The following is a 24,699-nucleotide window of genomic DNA, read 5'->3' as shown; positions in this document are numbered from 1 at the left end:
TCCCTTCCCATTTTCTATTCTAACCAAGCCATGCCCACTTGGTATTCTCCCCCCTCTGTGTTTTTGCTCATGCTATCCCCATATCACATGAGTGACCCCTCTAGGGCCCAGGGTGAACACTGCCACCCGAGGAGATGTTTCCAGCTGGGAGTGCTCTCAACTGTGCTTCCACAGCACGTAGTGCAATTGTTCACATGTCTGCAGTTTTGAAAGACTGCCTTCTCTCCTCTCCTAAAGTTTCTGGGATTAAAATCCTATTCTTTTTTTTCTGTTTATTTTTTATATCCCCAAAAGAACTTGGCAGTACCCAGAGCATAGTAATTCATAAATAAAGAATAATACAGCCTGACCTGTGGTGGCTCAGTGGATAAAGCGTCTACCTGGAATGCTAAGGTTGCTGGTTCGAAACCCTGGGCTTGCCCGGTCAAGGCACATATGGGAGTTGATGCTTCCTGTTACCCCACACTTGTCCTTTCTCTCTAAAATAAATTTTAAAAATCTTTGAAAAAAAAAAGAAAGGGAGACTACAGCCTCTAGTCAGTGGCTCAAGAGATAGTCAGCCTGGCGTATGGATGTCCCAGGTTCGATTTCCAATCAAGGCACACAGGAGAAGTGACCATCTCCTTCTCCCTCTTTCTTCTCCCCCTTCTTTTCCTTTTCTGTTCTCATAGATAGTGACTCAATTGGTTTGGGCATGGCCTTGGGTGCTGAGGATGACTCTGTTAGAGCACATCAGCCTCAGGCACTAAAAATAGCTCAGTACTCTAGCATCAGCCTAAGATGGGTTGCCTGCTGGATCCCAGTTGGGGTTCAATCAGGAGTCTGTCTCACTGTCTCCCCTCCTCTCACAAAAAAAAATAAGAAAAGTTTTTGGACATTCTAAAAACCTCATATGACAAATAGTTGAAAAGGTTTTATAGTTGTAGCTAGTGAAAGCACATTTGAGACATATAGTAATTTTTGAAATTCACAAAGTAATTTCTGGAATATAATTATTAGAGGGAATTAGAACCTAATGGAGCTCATATGAGACTTCATTTCTACATTGTTTTTAAGATATGTCATAAAACTGAAGTCAGAGAAAAAAGGTATTTTCCTCTAGGGTATTCCAAAAATTATTTTCTCTAGAAAAAAATGACATGAATAAAATTATCCTAATGGTTTTAGAGACTTTAGTTTATTTCTGATACGAGTAGAACAGTTTGCTTTTATTATTTTAACTTTAGTTTGTACCTGGTACTAATATCCTTCTGCCACTGACTCCAAATTTACCACTGGCTAAAAAACAAAAACAAAAAACTAATAAACTAGAAATGTCAAAAAATGAATACTGCATGTGAAAATAGTAGCAGTTGTCCAGTGAACTTAACAAGCATCATGTCCATTGGTAGCAGATATGAAGTCTTTCTACTTCTAACATAGGAACATGGGGGCAGAGTAAAATATTGACTTGCCCACAATCAAGGAAAGCCCAAAGCTTTGTTTTCTGGAAAGATTTTGGCAACACTGGGTAAAGATTAACGAGAATATAGTGAAACAGCAGCAGCTAAGGGATAAGTACACTTGGTATCTTATTGGACTTTCCATCAAACCATCTGCTAGGTTTGACCAGCAAATAAAATCTAACTCCTGATTGTTTTTGTTAGCTCGAAGAGTGTGGAAAAACTACCTTCCTGCTATCAATGGCATTGTATTTCTGGTGGATTGTGCAGACCATGAAAGGCTGTTAGAATCAAAAGAAGAACTTAATGTAAGTTAAATAATTAAAATTAAACATAGTTGGATTACTAGTAAGCCTGATGAAATAGGTTGGAGATCTAGGTATCAGAGTACAGGCTCTGATGCAACTCCTGGCAATTTGTGGAGCTCAGTGATTACTTAGAATGCAGAAGGAGTAGCTGTTGAAGAAGTACTAATGTAGACTTCTTTCCTGAAAACTAGAGCTCACTCTGTGCAGTGTGCCCTTGTAAGATATTCATGTCTGCTACATTCCTAGAGTGGCTTGGTCTTGAGCCCCTGGTCATCCTCAGATGCCAGTTTCTTAAGGACTTGGCCAGAACCTAGAAGTGATATAACATACTATCTTTGTCACCACTCCCAGGAATGAGCAAGGCCATGTGTAGCTACTTCCCCTCGCTTCATCTAGATAAGATGCTTCTCAAAGGGGCACAGGAGTGGCAGGCAAGGCCAGCACTGGATTTTGAGCCACAGAGAGCAGGTCCATGATTTAATTGAAGGCTGGCCTGCCTCTGCCTCTGCCCAGAATAGGTGAAAAAATGCTTACTTATGTGTAAAAGTCCAGGTAGGTTCGGTGGTTATGAAACAGGGTGAAGGAATTCCTAAGTTCCTACTTTATGCCACACGCTATGCATATTACCTCATTTAATTCTCATATCAACTTCATAAGGTAGGTGCTACTACTCCAGATTCTCTTTGAACTTCAGTGAGACCTATTTGTCCAAGATCTCACAGTTTGGAAGCAGCAGAACAAGAAGTGAAACCAGTCTGCCTGTTTTCTGGTCACTGTACCTCACTGAGTCACAGAGCAAGCAGTGTGAACAGCTACAGAAGGAGCCTTAGGGAGACATAAGAATTGAGCTGATGGATTCATTGAGCTCACTTTAAGGGAAAGCTTGACAAAGAAAGTTGGCAAAACTGACATGTTATGATAGAGAATGAATTACAAGATACCCATTTGGTATCTTGTAAACATAAGCCCTTCAGATGGTTTCTTATTGACATCTTGTGCTTCTTTTTGTTTTGATTTTTTTTCAGTCACTGATGACAGATGAAACCATTGCTAATGTGCCTATACTGATTTTTGGGAATAAGATTGACAGACCTGAAGCCATCAGTGAAGAGAGGTTACGAGAGATGTTTGGTTTATATGGTCAGACAACAGGAAAGGTAAAAAAAAAAAAAAAATTTGTTTGAAAAGCATGAATATTTCATTTAACAGTACATTTTTATCTTCTGAATTTTTTTTAAATTTAGGTATAATTAATACATAACATATTACTTTCATGTGTACAACAAAATGTCATTTTACATTACTAAAGTCCAACTACACAAGCCCATTATCTTTCCTTTTTTTTAAAAAAAACTATCAATTATACATCAATTAGAGAAATGCAAATCAAAACCACACCAGACACCTGTCTGAATGGCTGTTACCAAAAGTTAACAAGTAGCCCTGGCCAGATAGCTCAATTGGCTAGAGCATCGTCCAGCGGTTGTGAGTTCCATCCCTGGTCAGGACATATACAGGAACAGATCAATGTTTCCAATGTTTCTGTCTCCCTCTCTTTCCCTTCCTCTCTCTTTAAAATGAATAAATTAAAAACATATGTGTATGTATGTGTGTATATATATATATATATATATATTTTTTTTTTTTTTTTTTTTTGTATTTTTCTGAAGCTAGAAACGGGGAGAGACAGTCAGACAGACTTCCGCATGCGCCTGACCGGGATCCACCCAGCACGCCCACCAGGGGGCAACACTCTGCCCACCAGGGGGCGATGCTCTGCCCCTCCTGGGCGTCGCTCTGCCGGACCAGAGCCACTCTAGCGCCTGGGGCAGAGGCCAAGGAGCCATCCCCAGCGCCCGGGCCATCTTTGCTCCAATGGAGCCTGGGCTGCGGGAGGAATATTGAGAGACAGAGAGGAAGGAGAGGGGGAGGGGTGGAGAAGCAGATAGGCGCTTCTCCTGTGTGCCCTGGCCAGGAATCGAACCTGGGACTTCTGCACGCCAGGCCGACGCTCTACCACTGAGCCAACCGGCCAGGGCTATATGTTTTTAAGTTAAATAACATGTGTTGGCAAGGCTGTAGAGAAAAGGGAACCTTTGGGCACTGTTGGTTGGGATTGTATATTGGTACAGCCACTGTGGAAGATAGTATAGATATTCCTCAAAAAGCTAAAAATAGAACAATATGATCCAGCTATTCTGCATCTGGGTATTTATCTGAAGAACTCAAAAACACTAATTCAAAAGATATATACATCTCTATTGTGTGTTGTAGCATTGCTTACAACAGCCAAGATACAGAAGCAGCTCAGGTGTCCATCAGTACATGAGTGGATAAAGGAGATGTTAGTGTGTAGTACCCAGCAATAAACAATAAGTTTTGCCATTTGCAACAATATGGATGAACCTAGAAGACATTATAAGTGAGATAAGTCAGACAGAAAAATATAAATACCATATGGATTCATTTATAACGTGGAACCTTAAACATAAAGCAGAAACAGATTCAGAGAAACAGACACCAAAGGGATGGTTGTCCGAGGGGTGGGAGATGAGGTGGGTGAGTAAAAAGGTGATGGGGAATTGAGTCAATAATATTGTGATACGTTTGCATGGTGACATGACTATCTAGAATTAGTGGGGTGATCACAATGTAAGGTATAACAATGTTGACTTAACTGCCTGTGACTTAACTGCTTGTGGTGGCTCAGTGGTTATAAAGCATCAACCCGGCATGCTGAGGTTGCTGGATCGAAGCCCCAGGCTTGCCTGGTCAGCGTACATACAAGCAGCAACTACTGCGAGTTGATGCTTCCCTCTATTCCCCCGGCCTTTCTCTCTTTCTCTCGCTCTCTCCTCTCTCTAAAAAATATATAAGGTCTACCGGAAAGTTCTGTTTGTTTTTGAAATAAAACAAAATACAAATTTTTCTTACTGTCAATAAACTTTATTAAATAATATAATTGCCATTATTATTAATGATTTCTTGCCAGCGTGAGGGCAATTTATATATCCCATTTTTGAAAAATGTTTTATCTTTTGATGTGAAAAATTGAACCAGTGCTTGTTTGATATCTTCTTCATTTTTGAATTTTTTGCCCTTCAAAAAGTTTTGTAAGGACAAAAACAAGTGATAGTCAGAGGGTGCTAAGTCCGGGGAATATGGTGGATGCGACAGACATGCTTCTATAGCATTTCTTCCTTGTTGAAATTCGTAAAAATTACAGTGGCGTAAATGAACTTTATCAGTAGCCATGGGTACACTATCGCTTCACACATAAGACTAACGTGAATCAACTTTGTTTTAGTTAATTTGCTATGTCAGTATGTATACATTAAGTGATAAAAATAGAGAGGCACACATGCGCCAAATAAACATGTGCTTACGTGTCGAAACTTGTGATAGAAATGGACAGAACTTTCCAGTAGACCTTATATATATTGAGCCTGACCAGGTGGTGGTACAGTGGATAGAGCATAGGACTGGGACATGGAGGACCCAGGTTCAAAACCCTGAGGTCACCGGCTTGAGCATGTGCTCATCTGGCTTGAGCGTGGGATCATAGACATGACCCCATGGTCACTGGCTTGAAGCCTGAGGTCGCTGGCTTGAGCAAGGGGTCACAGGCTCCTGCTGGAGCCCCTTCTCTGGTCAAGGTGCATATGAGAAAGCAATCAATGAACAACTAAAGTGACGTACCTATGAGTTGATGCTCCTCTTCTCTCTTGCTAAAAAAAAAAAAAAAATGAAAAAAAATTTCCAAAGTTTACAAACAAAATTTCCTTGGTTTACATATATTCAGGTTATAGAAATACTGCAGCTGATGGAAGGAAACTCTTATGTTACACAATGTAGACTTGGGTCTCCTTCTTGTCTTTTTTTTTTTTTTTTTAAGATTTTATTTATTGATTTTAGAGAGAGGAGAGACAGACAGAAAGAGGGGAGGAGAAGGAATCATCAACTCATAATAGTTGCTTCTTCCCGGCTTGACAGGGCAAGCCCGGGGTTTTGAATCAGCGACTTCAGCATTCCAAATCGATACTCGATCCACTGCACTACCACAGGTCAGGGTCTGTCTTCTTTTTAATAACTCAATTCCATATTAGTTTTAGGAAATGCCTTGTTTAGTCAAAAACCTACTCAGAGAGTACTCATCCTTAATATTTGTGAAGCCAGTTTGAGTAACCTGAATTTTTTCTAAGTCAGTCCAAAATTATTTCTGTTCCTGAGTGCCTCGTAAGCCACTTCGTCCCCATTCTGCCCTGAGGTGGGACACAGAAGAGGGGGCTGTGTTTAGAGGACCCAGACGCCAGCATGGCTGGATCACAGTCACCTTTTGTTCTAAGATATATTGTATAAGCTGCAGTTCTGTGGGGGAGTGGAGCTTTTATTTCACAAAGGGGTCATCCAGCATGTTTGTCTTCTCTTCCAGGGCAATGTATCTCTGAAAGAGTTGAATGCCCGGCCATTAGAAGTCTTCATGTGCAGTGTGCTCAAAAGGCAAGGTTACGGGGAAGGCTTCCGCTGGATGGCACAGTACATTGATTAACACCAGCTGCCTTGGGTCCAGCTCTCGCCACTCAGGCCTAATCAGAGATTTGATTGCTGAACATGCATAACTTGAATTCAATAGACTTTTGTTGTTTAGAAAACAGATATTTTTTAGATTAATATTATATCAACTTAATTTGAGTGAGAATTGAACTGATTCAAGTAAGTTTGAATATCACAATGTTAACTTTCTAATTCCATAAAGATAATTAGTTTTTACAGTTTGTAATCTGACATGACCCCCAGCACCATTTATAAAGAGCAGCTTTGCAGCAGTACATTTGAAGCACTTTTAACAATATGAAACTACAAATATAAACCAAAATTAAAAGCTCATCATGTTAAAATTTTTATGTACTTTTTGGAACTAGTTTTTAAATTTTAGATATGTCCACCTATCATAAGTATACAGTTAATAATTAGCTTATTGATGATTGCATGATGCCTTACAGGTTTCAATATTTTTTCTTATGCAAACGTCATGCAATAAAACAGACCTTTGTGTTTTGGCATCTTTGTTGGACAAATGTTTCATTTTAATGTGTCTTATTTAGCTAGTATGCTCTGAAACTTTGAATATTTATATTATACATAAGAGGTGGTTGTTAGGAAAGAAAATTGCTTCAGAATATTTAGAATATTGTTTCAATCCCCAGAGACTTTTGGATTTATCATGAGACAGGTTGTGCTTGGTGTACCTTATACCACATTTATCTCTGAATCCTGTATTTTTTTATCAATAACAGTACCATTATCAGTGCTGATTAGGTCCCTGTGGGATTGGCCTTCTGAAGAAAAACACATCTTGTGGTACAACACTAGGCTAGTTTTGGGTTTGCAAGCCCCCTGTAGCTCCATTCCAGTTGTCTAATTCCAAAGTGCTCCATTTCTACTGGTGCCTGGCCTGATAATCTGCCTTGTCAACAAATGTAGTGACAGGCACCAGTCTCCCCGCATTTAGTTACTCCCCCGTCTCTTTATACTGAATAGCACTTCCTGGGCAAGTGACAAGCGGGGTCCTTTGTAGTTAGTTCATTGCGGAGCCTGCGGACCTGAGAAAGAAGAGCCTGCTCTGCCTCGTTGTCAGGGAGACGTGTCCTCTAAGCCCTTAGGCATTCTTTGTTATATTTCATTTCTTGGAAAGAAAATTAATGCTTGTATTTAACTTTCTTTTTTTTTAGTTGCTCCCAGCCAGCTGTTACATTACAGCACAGAGGCTTTTACTTTGAGACATAACGCTGGCCATGTGGTTATGTCCATTAAGAGATTCCCCTAATTAGTAAAAATAAGATGAAAGACAAGTGCCAAATATGTATTTTTAAAGACTCTCAAGCTTAAGATTTCTCTGTTGGTTATCAACCAAGATTTTATAGTATATTTAACCAATACCATTGAGAATAGATCACTTCAGCTCCATCAAGAATAATTTAATAAAATCAGTGTTTTCTCTAGCTATTGCTGAAATCCGTTCCTGTAGCCCTTGCACCAGTAATGTAGCACATGGCGGCAGATGAGGGCTGACGCGGATGCTGGGAGCTAAACCAGCAAGGCCATTTTTTAGCATAGCATCTGGTTTTAGTAATCTGGCTATTCTGTTTCGCTTTCAGCTTCCTTCACATTGAAAATTTAGAGCTTCCTCCATGTTTAGAAATGTAGTAGCACCATGGGAAAAGTAGGAAATAACATTTCAGCCTATTGGTTTATTTTGCCAGATATGTTTAAAGTCCTCACTTCTGATGTCCTGATGAATAGAACTAAGCCTTATTAAAAGTAGCTGCCTCTTGTTGACGGTATCATTCTTCAGTTCAAATATTTTGTAATATCTGTTGTGATACTTGAAAAGTTAATTATTTGTCTCATTGGCATAAAGGAAAAAGCTTGTTGGTTTCTCTAGGGGGGGAAATACTTTTCGATACAAAATATTGAAATATCCAGAATTGTCATTCTAGCTCTGACACTGGGATCAAAGAAACCAAGTCACTGTGGACATTTTCCCAATGATGTAAACTTCATAAGTCCCGGCCCTTTGGAAGAGCAGCTACACTGGCAGCAGCCCGCTGTCCCGCGCCAGGGGCATGGCCTGCAGGGTCCCCACCATTACCATCAGGCAGCTAGCTCAGAGCTCCCCAGAGCACACAGAGCCCCTGCCCGTTTCAAGAGAACACACACAGCAGAAGCACTGGGGGAACATCCTGTCTGCTTGTGCCAGCGTGTGCACCTGTGGAGTATTTTAAGGATACATGGCCCTATTGGGGATATAGATGAATTCTGTACCTCCTCCTGTGACGTATGACAATGTAATGGTTAACATTCTTGTATACAAGTTAAGGTTTGGTCCTATATAAATCAAGCACTGTCCAAAAGGTGTTTTAAAATCTTAATTCTAAAACTAAAAATACAAAGTCTTAGCCCACTTTTATATTTCTAAAGGGTTTCTTTCCCCTACACCTAATTACACTTTTGTGTAACTGGTCAAACTGCTAGATTCCAGTTTATCTTTAGTTCAGCGAATTTTTAGAATGGAGACTATACCATGTTTTAAATCAGGGCATAAACATTTCCTAAAGTACAGCGGCTCCCCTTACCCATGGGAAGTAAGTTCCGAGACCCCCAGGGGATTCCTGAAACTGCAGATAGCACCAAACCCTCTACAGCAGGGGTCTCAAACTCAACTCAGCATGTGGGCCGCAGAGCAAGATCACAGCCGTTAGGCGGGTCGCACTAGGTCTACAAAAGGCAACTGTTACGCAACACTTTTCTCACTGCAGTTGAAAACAAAAAAAAATCAGTACAACAAGCACAATCGTACATGCAGTTTACTCAGTGTCACAAAACGACCAGAAACTGTAGTTCGCATCACAACTGCTATTAACTAAGCTAATATCTAGCTAGGATGCTAGAGAAATGAAAAATACAAGTAGGCCCCTAGGCTTACTTAATTTTATCCAAAATATTTTGAACTTCGTTGGATTAGTCTGCGGGCCGCACAAAATTGTTCGGCGGGCCGCGAGTTTGAGACCCCTGCTCTACAGTATGTTTTTTCCTGGACACACACATCTCTTCACTTTAAGGAAGCACTTTATGGCTTCTCTCTGGCATGTCTGAATGCTGACATCATTACTCTTGTGCTTTGGGGTCATGATTAAATAAAAATAAAATAAAGATTACTTGAACATAAGCACTGTGATACATAGTTGAGCCAGCTTCTAAGTGACTGACAGGCAGGCAGTGTATACGGAGCGGATACACTGGACAAAGTTGGTTCCTGTCCCAGGAAGAACAGACCCAGACAGAATGGCATGCATTTTAAAATTTACGACTTTTTTATTTCTGGAATTTTCAATATAATAGTTTTAGACCATGATTGACCACTGGTAGCTGAAACCTCAGAAAGCGAAACCACGGATAAGATGGGGGTCTACTTATATATGAAAAATATATTCTCTACCTTTCTTAGTTCACCCAGTTTCTTTGAGTGCCAAAGATATAGAAATTCAACTGCATGCACAGATCTAAATTTTGGTTTTGTGTGCCTGTGTACATAAATTTACTGTGGTTTACAACATAATAAGCAGAACATTGTTTCTTTACCATAGTTTTCAACTGGCTCACAATTCTCTATAGTCTTTCCAGTACATGAACTACTTGTAAGTCATTAAAATAGGCTAATAGTTGTGATAATAGTGTTTCTTGCCTTCTGCAAAATGATTTGATCAACCACATTTTTTTTTTTTGAGAGTGAGCGAGAAAGGCAGGAAGGGAGAGAGATAAGAAGCACCAACTCGTAGTTGTGTCACTTTAGTTGTTCATTGATTGTTTCTTGTATGTACCTTGACTGGGGGGCTCCAGCTGAGCCAGTGACCCTTTGCTCAAGCCAGCAACACTAGTGACCTTGGGATCATGTCTAGGATCCTGTGCTCAAGCTGGCAACGTTGGACCCTCAAACCTGGGACCTCAGCATCCCAGGTCAATGTTCTATCTACTGTGCCACCACCGGTCAGGCAATCAACCACATTCAAAACCTAGCATTTTTACAAGTTCACCCTTGTGAAATCTGGCATGATTTGAGAGATTCAGGAGAAAGATTCACATCTTCTAAACTGTTTTTGGTATGTGGTTCAATGTGGCATTTCAATGTTGTAGTAACTTATATGACTAAGTGTGCAAGGAGTTATTGCCAAATAAACTTTGGCCATAATACACCGAGAATGGCTAATATAAAGGAAAGTCTCTCAAAATATCTTGTGTTCATTTTCTTTAGAGGATAATGCTTGGATCATTTTAAACATGTAAAAGTTGGTGAAGCTTCAAAAAATCAAGAAAGCTTGAAGAATAGAAATGAGCAAATACAAATTCCTTAATAGGAAATTAAAGGTTTTCTATAAGCCTTTAATATTTTGCTACAAATATGATTCAAAAAACAATATATCTTTAATGAAGGACTAAATTCTCACAGCTACATGTTGATGCTTCTGGTTATTTCTGTCACTGTCCTGAAATACAGATCCATGCTTTGTAGCCAGAGAAAGAAAAAGAACAAGCTCTTGTAATCAGGACTATGCCTCTGTGTAAAGTGATCAGGATTTTGCTAAAACCAAGTCTCCACTCCTGCCTGAACCCTGCAACCATGTCCCTGCCCCACGTGTGGATAAAAAGATCTCCAAGTATGAAGGGAATCTACAGTCTCGAAGATGCAGATCTGAACCAACTAATTTTTGTCCTCATAATTTAGAACATTGAGTAGCTAATATATTTAATACTAGTGATTGATTATTGAGAGCTTTGACCACATTTAATCAATGTCAAGTAAGCAAACTTATCCAAAGGCAACTTTGTTTCAGGAGTGCCCCCACCCCAAATAGATTTTAGGACAGACATGGGAAAGGCTTTTGTGTGATTTTACGCAGAATTATTTTTGGAAAAGCTGCACTAGAGTGGATGAATTCTTCAGCACACATTTCAAATAGGGGAGGGAGGTTAGGTCTTAGTTCCAAAAATTTGGAGGTAAAAAAAATAAATAAATATGGAGGGGTATAAAAGCAGGTGACAATTCTACAGTTTTTGACGTACAAGTTGTTTTTGGAATTTTTTTCATTATCAAGGGTAAGGATTCACACCAGAATGGCCGGCTCTCCAAGGGTTTCTGTATTCCCTGGTGCTGCTGCCCCTAACCTGAACTCTTATCAGCAGCCATACTGAGGCGCGCACACTCAGGGTGAATGTAGGCAAGTGACTTGATACATGATCCAAATGTTTTCCATGGCAAGGCCTTCAGTGTTTGGCTGAATGCAGAGTATATTGAAGTGGTAAGGGGGTGATAAGTTTTCAGCACTAACCTTGTTTGCACTTTTGTACACTGCTTGCACTAGCATCTTAAGTGTGACTTTCAACAATTGTTTAACAGTGTATACAGATTATTAAATGTAATTTATATAAAGATGTTTCTATTTACATTTATGTATTTTACAAAGAACAACTAGATAGATGGTTAAATGTTTCCTGAATTGTGTTTGTATGTTATTTTTATTCTATTATCTCTTCACCCCCAATGAATTTGACTGTCAGGACTAGAAAAATAAAATGCTAACCTGGTCTTTGAAAAACTCTAGTATCAATTTTCATTTTTACCACCCAATTGTAATTTTCATTTTACTCATTAGACTTTGAAATCATGAAGATAATAGAACTTTCCCTTTGTACAAGGATTCCAGAAAAAAAACAAAAAAACAAAAACCTGCCAAAGTACCAAGGCTTAATTCGCCTTACAAGACTGAAAACAACTATGGACAAACTGAAGTAGGACTTACACCATGCTGACTCTGTTGAAATGTGAAAAATAAGGCAACTAGCCCTGGCCGGTTGGCTCAGTGGTAGAGCATTGGCCTGGTGTGCAGGAGTCCCGGGTTCGATTCCCAGCCAGGGCACACAGGAGAGGCGCCATCTGCTTCTCCACCCCTCCCCCTCTCCTTCCTCTCTGTTTCTTTCTTCCCATCCTGCAGTCAAGGCTCCATTAGAACAAAGTTGGCCAGGGCGCTGAGGATGGCTCCATGGCCTCTGCCTCAGGCACTAGAATGGCTCCCATCGCAATGAAGCAACACCCTAGATAGACAGAGCATCACCCTCTGGTGGGCATGCCGGGTGGATCCCAGTCAGGCGCATGCGAGAGTCTGTCTCTCTGCCTCCCTGCTTCTCACTTCAGAAAAATACAAAAATAAGTAAATAAACAAGGCAACCAGTTTTATTTACATCAAGGTTCTATAGCTTTGAATATAGTATGCATCAGAATACCCTGGAGAGCTTTATTTTTTTAAGTGAATGGAGGGGAGATAGTGAGACAGACTCTACATGTGCCCAACCAGGATCTACCTGGCAACCCTTGTCAGGCTGATGCTCAAATCAACCAAGCTATTTTTAGTGCCTGAGAATGACACACTCAACTGAGCTATCCTTAGTGCTCAGGGCCAACACTTGAACCAATTGAGCCACTGGTTGCAGGAGGAGAAGAGAGTGAGAAGGGGGAGAGAAACAGATGGTCGCTTCTCTTGTGTGCTCTGACTGGGAATCAAACCCAGACGTCCATATGCGGGGACAATGCTCTATCCACTGACCCAACCGGCCAGCACCCTGGGAAGCTTTAAACACACACACACACACACACACGAAAGAAAATCTCACCAAACATTTTGACTTAGTAGATGTGGGATGGAGGAGGAGGGCAGGAATCTGGATCTGCAACAAGCTTCTCAGGTTTTCTGATGCTAGTGTGGATTTCTCATTTAGGAGAAACAGTGATACAACAATTCTAAATATTAATACTAATAACACTAAATGATCATTGGCCAATCAGGGAAGAAAAAGTCACTTTGGTAATGATTATCAAAAGCTACTTTTGAGACTTAAATGCAAATATAAAACCTTTCTACAGTCACTCCTTTAGCATTCCCCCTAACTATGTGCAGAATGACAACAGGCTTTGTGCTCTTTAAAAACCAATCATTAGCCTTGGCCGAATAGCTCCACTAGTTAGATCATCATCCCAAAGCACAGAGGTTGCCCGTCAGGGCACATACAGGAACAAATCGATGTTCCTGTCTCTCTCTCTCTCCCTTCTCTCTCTAGAATCAATAAATTAAAATTTTTTTTAAAAACCCAACCATTCTATTGGTTCTATTGTATTACAATTGGGTCCATCAGATAGAGATTTACTTATGAACTCAACTTATTTGTTGAATTGAAACTAAGTGGCTAGAACCCTGGCCCGTTGGCTTAGCGGTAGAGCATCAGCCCAGCATGTGGATGTCCTCGGTTTCTAGCCAGGGCACACAGGAGAAGCGCCCATCTTCTCCACCCTTCCCCCTCTCCTTTCTCTTTATCTTTCTCTTCCCCTCCCGTAGCCAAGGCTCCATTGGAGCAAAGTTGGCCTGGGTGCTGAGGATGGCTCCATGGCCTCCACCTCAGGCACTAGAATGGCTATGGTTTCAACAGAGCAGTGCCCCAGATGGGCAGAGCATCTCCCCCTAGTGGGCTTGCCGGGTGGATCCCGGTCAGGTGCATGCAGGAATCTCTCTGCCTCCTCACTTATCACTTCAGAAAAATACAAAAAAAAGAAAAAAAAAGAAACTAAATAGCTAGAAATAGTAATTGCATTGAAGGGACACATGCTAATAAAATAAAGCCTAGTTTATTTAGCTCATTTTCTTGAATTTAGCCACATAATCACCAACTACACTGATATTTATACCAAAGGTACAAGCAATGCAAGTGACCAGGTTCAATTCCCGGTCAGGACACACAGAATAAGTGCCCATCTGCTTCTCTACCCCTCCCCCTCTCGCATCTCTCTCTCTCTCTCTCTCTCTCTCTCTCCCTCCCTCTCTCTTCTCCTCCCTTCCTGCAGCCAAGGCTCGATTGCAGGGAGTTGGTCCGGGCACTGAGGATAACTCCATGGCCTCTGCCCCAGGCACTAGAATGGCTCTGGTTGCAATGGAGCAAGGGCCCCAAATGGGTAGAGCGTCACCCCCTAGTGTGTTTTCTGGGTGGATCCTGGTCAGGGTGCATGCAGGAGTTCTGTCTCTGCCTCCCAATCCTCTCACTAAATTTTAAAAAAAATCACCTTGTTGAAAATAGAGAAACTTCCTGGGAAACCATGTAAATGAAGCCCTTTGGGTGCTGGCCACCAACTTCCTGTTGGAAAAGTAAGAACTACAGTTTAGAAACCTGATGATTAAAGACAGAAGTCCTGGCCCTGGCTGGTTGGCTCAGTGGTAGAGCGTCAGCCTGGCATGCAGGAGTCCTGGGTTTGATTCCCAACCAGGGCACACAGCAGAGGCCCTGTCTGCTTCTCCACCCCTCCCCCTCTCCTTCCTCTCTGTCTCTCTCTTCCCCTCCCACAGCCAGGGCTCCATTGGAGCAAAGTTGGCCCGGGCACTGAGGATGGCTCTGTGGCCTCTGCCTCAGGCGCTAGAGTGGCTCTGGTTGCAACAGAGCAATGCCCCAGATAGGCAGAGCATCGCCCCCTGGTAGGCATGCCAGGTGGATCCCGGTCGGGCACATGTGGGAGTCTGTCTGACTGCCTCCCCGTTTCCAACTTCAGAAAATAAAATAAAATAAAGACAGAAGTCCTAAAACAAAACAAAGGCCCCAAAACAAGCCTCTATTTCTGCTACATCTCTCACACAGGGTTCCACTAGATTCAATTTATTGGCAAAGGTCAGGGCCTGTTTACAAAGCCTCTTAATTCTATTTAAAATTAGACACCAAGTCTCAATCATTTTCTGGCTGTTATTTAGTAAACAAAGTGAGCCTTGCTTTGGAATGTGGGATTTGATTTGGGACATTCTGAAAAATATTTATTTATTTTTGAAGTGGGGAGGCAGTCAGACAGACTCCTGCATGCCCCCGACTGGGATCCACCCAGCATGCCCACCAAGGGGTGATGCTCTGCCCATCTGGGGTGTTGCTCCATTGCAGCTGGAGCCATTCTAGTGCCTGAGGCAGAGGCCATGGAGCCATTCTCAGCGCCCGGGCCAACTTTGCTCCAATGGAGCCTTGGCTGTGGGAGGGGAAGAGAGAAACAGAGAGAAAGGAGAGGGGGGAAGAATGGAGAAGCAGATGGGCACTTCTCCTGTGTGCCCTGACTGGGAATTGAACCCGGGACTTCCATATGCCAGGCTGACACTCTACCGCTGAGCCAACCGGCTAGGGCCTAAAATGTTTATTAAAGTCACTCTTACTTCTGTGTTGGCAATGTGTCACTACTGACAAGCTGATAATGTCTCAGAAAGGAACTGAAGAGCCTTCTTCCTCAACTGAACTGAAAAGGCCTCAGTTAATGGTAACACATTCCTCTAAGCACACTTCATGGCTGTTAAAAGCAAAGAAGGGGAAGAGATCACTGAAGGTAAGGTACAGGTGGACAGGGAAAGAAACACTTGGGGTTCAAAATGTTAATTGTTTTAAAATTTATTTTAGAGAGGAAGAGAGAGAGACAGAAACATTGATCTGTTTCTGCATGTGCCCTGACCAGGGATCAAACTGGCAACCTTTGCACATCAGGATGAGGCTCTAACTAGCCAAATCATCTATCCAGGGCACAAAATGGAAACTTTTAAAAGTACTTTTTAAATTGAATTTATTGGGATGACTGGTTAATAAAGTTATACAGGTTATAGTTGTATAATTCTATATAAAGCGGAAATTTTTGTTTACTGCTTTCTGGATGTGAAATTCAACAGTGGCATTGTAGTTCCATTTCATCTGGGATTAACAAAATCTCAGAAACTAGGGAGATTACAAATATTATCAAGCACTATACTTAGGGTTTCCTCCCAGCAAGGGCTAGTGTTTGGCCAGAAGTCTCCTTAGACCCTGCTCGTAGTTAAGGAATCACATTAAACTATTGACTTTCCTCCAACCTAGGGATTTCACGTTCTTTGTGGGGGGTTTTTTGTTTTAGGTGAGAGAAGGAGAGATAGTGAGGCAGACTCCTGCATGCACCTCAACCAGGATCTACCTGGCAACCCCTTTGGAGCTGATGCTTGAATCAATCAAGCTAATTTTAGCACCTGAGGATGACACTTGAGCCATCCTCAGCACCTGGGGCTATGCTTGTACCAATAGAGCCACTGGCTGTGGGACTGGAAGGAGAGAAGGGGGATAGGGAGATAGGAAGAAGCAGATGGTTGCTTCTCCTGTGTGCCCTGACCAGAAATCGAACCTGGTATGGCCATAAGCCAGGCCAACACTTTATCCACTGAGCCACCATCCAGGGCGAAGACTTCACTTTTTTTTTTCTTTTCTTTCTTTTTTTTTTTTTTTCTGAGGCTGGAAACGGGGAGAGACAGTCAGACAGACTCCCGCATGTGCCTGACCGGGATCCACCCAGTACGGCCACCACGGGCGATGCTCTGCCCACCAGGGGGCGATGCTCCGCCCCTCCGGGGCGTCGCTCTGCCGCGACCAGAGCCACTCTAGCACCTGGGGCAGAGGCGAAGGAGCCATCCCCAGCGCCCAGGCCATCTTTGCTCCAATGGAGCCTTGGCTGCAGGAGGGGAAGAGAGAGACAGAGAGGAAGGGGGGGGGGTGGAGAAGCAGATGGGTGCTTCTCCTATGTGCCCTGGCCAGGAATCGAACCCGGGTCCCCCACACGCCAGGCCGACGCTCTACCGCTGAGCCAACTGGCCAGGGCCAAGACTTCACTTTTGAGACCTGAATGGCCAAGAGCCCCTCTGTGAGAAAGGGAAAGGAGAGCTCTATCCCTGTTCTGAGCACCAGTGGCTAAATACGTGGCAGCTTGTTTGTATCTCAGGACTCCACTGCATGGACCACAGCCCTAGCGGCTCCTGAAGGAAACCGACAATGCTTTCTTTCTTGACTGCCTGGCCACAGATATGCACATACCCAGCAAAGGCTGGGGCACAAAGCTATTTAGGGAACAGTCTGAGTTTTTCTCCACCCAGCTTCTGTTTGGGGCCAGGCTCAGAATCACTGGTATGCTGGCAGTTGGGTGGCAGTGTGGCCCCTTTTGGGTTCTCTGGAGCCGCAACTTGCCTTCCTCCTTAGAGGAGCAGTGTGCTGGCACTGCTTGTGACTTCGCTCACCACTCCAAGGGCAAAATAGGGGGCAGGGTCCCTACTCACCAGCTTTTCTCTTTTCCCCTCTTCACACACAGCCTTGCTCATACAGGAAACCATTGGTTATCATGAGGCATTTACCAAGGATTGTGCTGGTGTTGCACTCAGGTTGGGGAGCCTGGTCTCACCTTCCACCTGCCTTTCCATCAGTCAGCTAGTCAGCAGACATTTCCTAAACGTCTGCTTGCCGGAGGCTGGCATCCCACAATGAAAAGTGGGCAGAGATCTTCTAAAGGCACTGTGAAAGGCAAAAGAAAAGGCAGGTTTCTACAAACAGGGCATTAGAGCTGAATCTTTAAAGGAGCACAAACTGGTTAAGTGGAGAAGTGGTGAGAGAGAATATTCCAAGAGATAGAACAGCAAAGACAAAGGCATGGCAGAAAAGGGCTTTGTTTGTCTTGCGGGCTGGTAGAGTCCAGTGCCTGAGGCCACACTGTGTGCGGAATGTGTTAGAAGGAGGTAGGACTGGCCCTGGCCGGTTGGCTCAGTGGTAGAGTGTTGGCCCAGTGTGTGGAAGTCCCGGTTGATTACCAGTCAGGGCACACAGGAGAAGTGACCATCTGCTTCTCCACCCTTCCCCTTTCCTCTTTCCTCTCTCCCCCTCCCCCAGCCATGGTTCATTCTAGCAAGTTGGCCCTGGGCACTGAGGATGGCTCCATGGCCTCACCTCAGGAGCTAAAATATCTCAGTTGCTGAGCAATGGAGCAAGAGCCCTAGATGGGCAGAGCATCTCCCCGTAGGGGGCTTGCCAGGTGGATCCTGGTTAGGTGCATGTGGGAGTCTGTCTCTCTGCCTCCCTGCCTCTCACTTCATAAAAAACAAAACAAAAAACAGAAGGAGGTAGGACTGAGGGAAAGCCTGGAGGGCATGCAGCCTCAACAGAGGAGGAGACAGGAGAACAGGGCTGCTCTTTTACCATATTTCAACCTCTTTCTCCCCTGTAATGATAAGGACATTATTTTTCACACCAATCCCAAAACCAGTATTTTATGACACATGACCATGTTTTCAGAGCAAAGGTAAGAGCCAGTGATCTACTGGAATAGCCTGCTTGTGGGGCCATTGTTCAGATGAGGACATACTATCTGAAGTTGGGATCATGTGGCTAGACATGTGCTCTCCTCAAAATGCCACTCTGACCATTGAGCATGTGCACCAGAGTGTGTGGCCCTGGCAGCAGGAACAACCACAAAACAACTGAGAAGTCTTAAATTACAGCAAGCCACTGTTAGAGGGGAGAGACGAGGGGTTAGTCAGTCAAAAACTGCAGGGCAAAACCAACAAAAGACAGCTCACACTCCTAAGTGTACATGGAAACTTGGAATTAACTCTCAGGTAGCTATTTGCATGATTATCTAAAAAAGAACAGCTGAGCCCTGGTCGGGATGCTCAGTGGATAAAGCATCCTGGTTCCATCCCGGGTCAGGGCACATACCAGAGGCAACCAATGAGTGTACACCTAAGTATAACAACTAAGGGGAACTGAGTTGATGCTTCTCTCTCTCTCTCTCTTCCTTCCCCCAACCCCCTCTCCTCAAATCAATGGAAAAAATTGAAAAATAAAAAGAAAACAGCGGAGTAGCCAACCATGAGGAGCCACAGACCACCGGACACCTCCAACCTAGCTGCACATGACCCTTGCAGACTGCAACCAACAGCCAATCCTAAGCAGCAAACACCTCCTCCCTGGGGACTCTGCACCTGCCCCAGGACGCCCCTCTTCACCTTCTATCTGCAGCGAAGTCTTTCAAACAACTTACATCTTCTTCCTCCCTCAGGCTTGATGTACAAAGGAGCCAGTCCGCTCCAGGACTGCGGCCATGCTGCCTTCTCCTCCAGCTTCCGGCTGGCAGTGCTGGCGTTCCAGCTGCAAACCTCTGCACCTGCTCTTTTTCTTGCTGGCACGTGGCTTAATGAACCCTTTCTTTTAGGAAATCTTTCAGCTGCGAAGACTTTTTCATTGCTGTTTAACAGGAAAGATTCTGGTTTGGGTTAAAACTGAAACACATGCTGAAGCTATTGAAATGGCAGGTATGCCGGGCTGAGCTGGGGTGGGGGCTTTCTGATGACGTTGCTGGGACTGAGGGGAGCTGAGGCAGCTCTGTCCCCTCTCTGACCCGGAACCGGCCCTATCTGAACAGTGTGGGACCTGGTGGCCCCCCCACCAAGCAATTGAAGTGCAGTGGAAAGAGAGGAGGGGAATACCCTGCATTCTAACCCCTTGGGAAAGTACTGAACTTGAAGTCACATGGGATGGTATCTTAACTCATCAAATAGTGCAGAGAACAGAGGATTGGACTTGACCCTCTGTGGCTTCAGGGCTCAGGACGACAGTGAAAAAAATATCAAATATCAAGGAGACAACTGCAGTTGAATTTAAGGACTTTTTTTTTTTTTTGAACACAGATGGCTTAGCACTGGGTTGCTTTCAAAATGACAAGCTCTCTGTCACTAGAATGCCAAAGCTGTCCTATAGAAGGCAGTTCTTTGGGCACAAGCTTTCATGCCCTACCCCCCCCCCAACCCTGAAAACCAGGATCAATGGTACAGGCTGGGCCAGTCCCACAGTTTCTTGACTAGAAGGAAGTGCTTCTGGAGAGGAGAGGGGTGCCTGAGATTTGCGCATCTCCTCTGATTCACGATGCGTCCACATGGCACGCTGCTCTCTTTGGCATGAGCTCATTTGTGAGTCTTACACTGGATGAAGCAGTGGTCAGACCTGCCCACCAGACCTCCTTGCCAAGCCTCCTAGGTTTCCTTCGGTAAGCCAATGGGCATGAATATTACAGCTGGCATGTGGAAGTAAGGCTGTGTATATCAAGCACCTGTCACCAGAACCAGGCAGTCACTCAGAGCCCTAAAATAGCAGTTCAGACATCTACCAGGGAACGTTGCTTTTGCTGAGTCATTCACCCCCCTCAGCTTCTCCAGCAAGTCCTAGCTGCTCTCCGGAGTTTATGTTGATCACAACATTTGATCCCTAGCAATGGAACATTCTTTCTTTGCAAAAGGGGGTTGGGGGTGGGGGCAGGAGGGATGTCCTGTTCAGCTACCTACAGGCTCTTCTTGGGTTACAAGGTTTCAGGTGTACAGATGGCCATGTAGAAACCCAGAATGCTGGGAAGTGGGTGTTTCTCAGGCCCAGGCAGCTGACTGTCACAGGGTTCACATGAGCTGCTTCCTGGATGAGCGCCAGCTGTTTACAACCAGCACCCATCCCAGCTGCAGGTGGCCAGTCCTGCCCTGACCCAGACCCCGCCATCCTGGTTGGGGTAGGAAGGTACACAAGAACTTGTAAACAACGGGGTTTTACCGGCTCAGTTTCCAGGAAGGGAGCGCACACAGATTCCTCTGACTCCTGCATCTGGCCCGTCTGCCTGAAGCTCTGCTGATCCTGTCCCCCAGCGCTTCTCCTGTCCCCCAGGGCTGTCCATGGCTCCCCACCTTGCCCACTTCACACTCATGCCCACTTGCGCCTCTCAGCCACCCTGTCTGGTGGGTCCAGCAGGAACTCTCATCCTCATTTATGAAGTGAGGAGACTGAGACACAGAAAGGGCAGGAACACATGTCAGTAATTCTCCATTACCACCCCAAGGCCCTCCAGATGCCATTTCAAGTCACTTTCCCCTTCACGGTGCATTCAGGGATGAACCCTCTATCCCTGAATGGCCACATGTGGCTCATGTTAGCTGAGGACAGAGGGGCCTGAGGGGATCAGTCATGGAACACAAACCCCTAGACCCAGGGCGAGCCCAGCCGAGAACTGTCACCCAGCCCTGCCAGTGAGGCCCACACCCCATTCCCAAGACTGGAGGACGACGCCTCCAGGACCCCAAACCCTGCTTCATGCTTAACCCTGTCACTGTCTCAGTCAGACCTCTGACCCCATAATCACATCCAAGGCTACTGCTGTGCACCTCCTAACCCCTTCACCTGATGACAGATGAATTAGCAGCCAGTGGCATTCTGATTAGGTGAAGATCACAAGCTGGGTGAGTAAAGCTTCTTCCTTCTCTCCCTCTGCCCAAGTCCAGTCTGGGGGCTCACCTCACCTATCTGCAAACCAGCCCCACCTCACCCAGTAGGTCTTACCTTAACAGGCCTGGCAGGCTCTCACTTGACCCTCACTGACCACATCTTCTGGCCCTCAGGACCTGGACTTTGAAGATCCCAGTATCCTCAACCTCTTCTACCATTGTACATATGGGAAAACTGAGGTACATCAAGTCCGTGGCAGAGAGACCTGACCCCTGGTCTCCTCACTCCTGAGTCAGTCTGTGCAGAAAGCCTTGGGGGGTAGGGAGGGGAATCACAATAACAAAATGGAGCCTGATTTGAGTTTGAGTTGGGGGATGCAGGGGAGTCATGGGTATAGCCCAGGAAAGGCAGAGGCCCAAGCTGGACTCTTTTTTCTTCTTAATGTTTTAGAATGGCTTCTAGAAAGGGGGGTGCAGGAATAGAAAGAATCAACTCGCAGTAGTTGCTTCACACATGTGCCTTGACTGGGCAAGCCCAGGGTTTCGAACTGGCCACTTCAGCGTTCTAGGTTGGCGTTCTATCCACTGCGCCACCATAGGTCAAGCTGCCACATTTCCTTTATCCATTTGTCTAGCAACGGATACCTTGGTTTCTTCCACCTCTTAGCTATACTGAATAGTGCTGCAACTCTCTTAGATGCTGACCCAAGTCAGCAAATAAATGGGTTGTGGGCCTCAAAGAGCTTCAAGGAGCAGGGTCCTTTCAGGACACCTTGGCATCTATTCAGCCATGGACTGGGACATAGATGCAGTGGGCACTGTGGCAGAGTGAGACAGGTGCAGGCTGGGCCCTGTCTGTCCTGGCCACTGGCTGTAGCCTGCTCCCATTGCTCTGGGGCTGCATGGGTGAGTGTTCTGGGGTGTGGGGACAGTCCGGGATCTGCTCCAGTTTGTTCACAACAGTAAATCCCATGCCAGCACTGACCCCCTGCCTGGGCACAGTGTAGTGGAGGACACGAGGCCTCTCACCAGGACAGCCAGAAAAAATAAAGGATGTAGTATTTGGAATAGACTTATACTATAGCATTACTCGTTGTTTGTCTGAAATGCTAATTTTACTGTGTAGCCTGTATTTTTATTTGCTAAATCTGGCAACCCTATAGCCTAACCCACTGATGGTCTTCCTGACGAGCCAGCACCAGGGCCTCTGTGTCCCGACCCGGGTTGCCTTAGAACGGACGTGTATGCTTCTGGATGCCAGTCCTGGTGTGGAGCACTGGGGATTGAGCACCACCCTGCTCTGTACAGCCTGCCCCTTAAGTCACGTGCTTGACCAATCAGTACCTCCTTTCCTCTCTTCCTCTGACTCTTGGCAATGAGTCTGCCTGAACCCCAAAAGGTTGCCCTAAAACTCATATTTTATGACCTTTTTTTATTGAGCACTACCAAATGGTAATCATGAAGCCTCATGTGCCTCTGCCTGGGCCTCTCACCATGGGGAGCGGGTGGCAGGGCCAGACCCACAGGGGCAGTGACAGGCTGGCTCAGTCCTCACAGCGCCTAACAGCTGGCCTTTGTGGATGCCCGTGAGGCTGAAGGTGAAGCTGAAGCGTGGGGGTCTGCTGTGGAGGGGAGGGCGGCTGCATTTCCTGGCCTCTGAGTCCTGAGATGGTCCCCAAGAAAAGGGCCTTTGCTGCCTCCTCTGGCAGCTCTGGTCACAGACACAGATGCAGAAAGAGACTGAGGCCAACTCAGGGAGCAGGGGGTGCTCCCTCTCCAACCCACCGTTCCTGCCCTCCTTCGGCAGTTGCAAGAAGGCAGGGGCTGGGTATTCTTGGTCTACCCACTCCACCCAGGTTGGGCATCCAGCAGGCCTCGGCCAAGGCTTTATTCTCTCAGGAGGCCCCTTGTCCTTGAACTGCCTCCCTGTTCTTGAAGCTGACAAAGATCCTTCTCTGCACTGAGGGGAGCTGGTGTGCAGGGACGAGGAGACCGCTGGCAGAACGCAGCAGCATTGGCTCTGGCGCTCAGGACTTGGAGCTGGAGGCGTTTAGGCTGTGGCCCGGCGGGCAGCAGATGGCGCCCCAGATCCAGTTGAGTGAACAGGGGAAGTATGGGGTGGGCAGAGACCTCCTCGCACCTCACACTCACTTGCAGCACAGTCGCGATGAGTAGGTGCACATTGCTTTGGGATTATCTAATTCAAGTCTGTCTCCCACCCACACGGGCCTGGTCTCTGCACAGAAACTTGTGGTCATCCTAGTGGCCTCAGGGCCCAGCACCAGGTGTTCAGTGAGCCCGAGTCAATGCAGGCCTGACTAAAGTTGTGAATGAGGAGATATTCCCCTCTGAGAGACGCTGGCAGAGAACTGGCCCTCCTCAGGGGAGCTGCTACCGGTCTGCCTGCACATGTCCTGTCCTTGGGGGCTCTGACGGGGCAGGGATGGCAGAGGCAGTGACTGGCGTGAAGGCCTAGGAACACCGATCAGACATCAGACCATATGAGACCGAGACCAGGGCAATGCAGGGGACAGCCGAGTCACCAGGGCTGTGCTGCCCAATGGACAAGACATGGATATTAAGCTTGAAATGTGGCTAGTCTGCACTGAGGTATGCTGTAAGTGTAAAATACACAGTACCAAAAAAAGAATGTAATATATTTCATTAATAATTATTCTATATTAAGTATATAGTTTAAGTTGTGACACCTCAGATATAATGGATTAATTAAAACTCCTTTTTCCTGTACTATTTAAACTCATGGCTACTAGAATTACTCGCAATGTATTTCTATTGAACATTGCTGCTTCAGACCCACAGGTGCCCCAGTTATCAGCCGGGTCTGCCGTCAGGTGCAGGTCTTAGAGGGATGGAGGGACCCTGCATCACTCTCGTGGACTATTGGGGCATTGGGCTGGACACAGGAGCGGGAGAGGCTGGGGAGCTGGGCCCGGAGCAGCTGGTCAAGAGATGCTCCACACCATGGCCAGGTGGGCTGGCCTCCCAAGAGTCCACAAGTTTATTTCTAATGCTTTCCACATTGTGGACTCACAGAACTTTGGATCTGGAGGTGCCTTTGGGGACCTGCCACTTATTGCACTGGTGAGGAAAATGAGGAAGTTCTCTGCCTTAAACGACTAAGTTGCCAGCTCAGCTCGATTCCCAATTCGACCCCCTTTCCACACAGCCTCCCCTTGGGCTCTGAGGTTAAAGACCCCTCCTCGCATAGCGAACAGGTCTTTAACTGTGGTAAGCCCTCTACCAGGAATGTTTCTTGTACCTTCCTTC

The 24,699-nt window shown here is 45.3% G+C and overlaps 1 protein-coding gene across 2 annotated transcripts in view; it reads left to right on the top strand.

Annotated features, from left to right (window-relative positions):
* Positions 1 to 11,904, top strand: part of SAR1B (secretion associated Ras related GTPase 1B) — a 33,592-nt gene extending 21,688 nt beyond the window's left edge. For both annotated transcript variants that reach the window (XM_066272493.1, XM_066272494.1), the window contains exons 5-7: positions 1,647 to 1,750; positions 2,776 to 2,907; positions 6,183 to 11,904. In XM_066272493.1, coding sequence (XP_066128590.1) covers positions 1,647 to 1,750; positions 2,776 to 2,907; positions 6,183 to 6,299 — 353 coding nt within the window. In that variant the 3' untranslated portion in view covers positions 6,300 to 11,904. The remainder of the gene's footprint in view (positions 1 to 1,646; positions 1,751 to 2,775; positions 2,908 to 6,182) is intronic.
* Positions 11,905 to 24,699: the final 12,795 nt, after the last annotated feature.

Source organism: Saccopteryx bilineata, chromosome 4 (assembly GCF_036850765.1).
Source record: "Saccopteryx bilineata isolate mSacBil1 chromosome 4, mSacBil1_pri_phased_curated, whole genome shotgun sequence".
Lineage (NCBI taxonomy): Eukaryota > Metazoa > Chordata > Mammalia > Chiroptera > Emballonuridae > Saccopteryx > Saccopteryx bilineata.
Note: the sequence above shows the minus strand (reverse complement) of the source record. Positions and strands in the feature narration are given on the sequence as shown.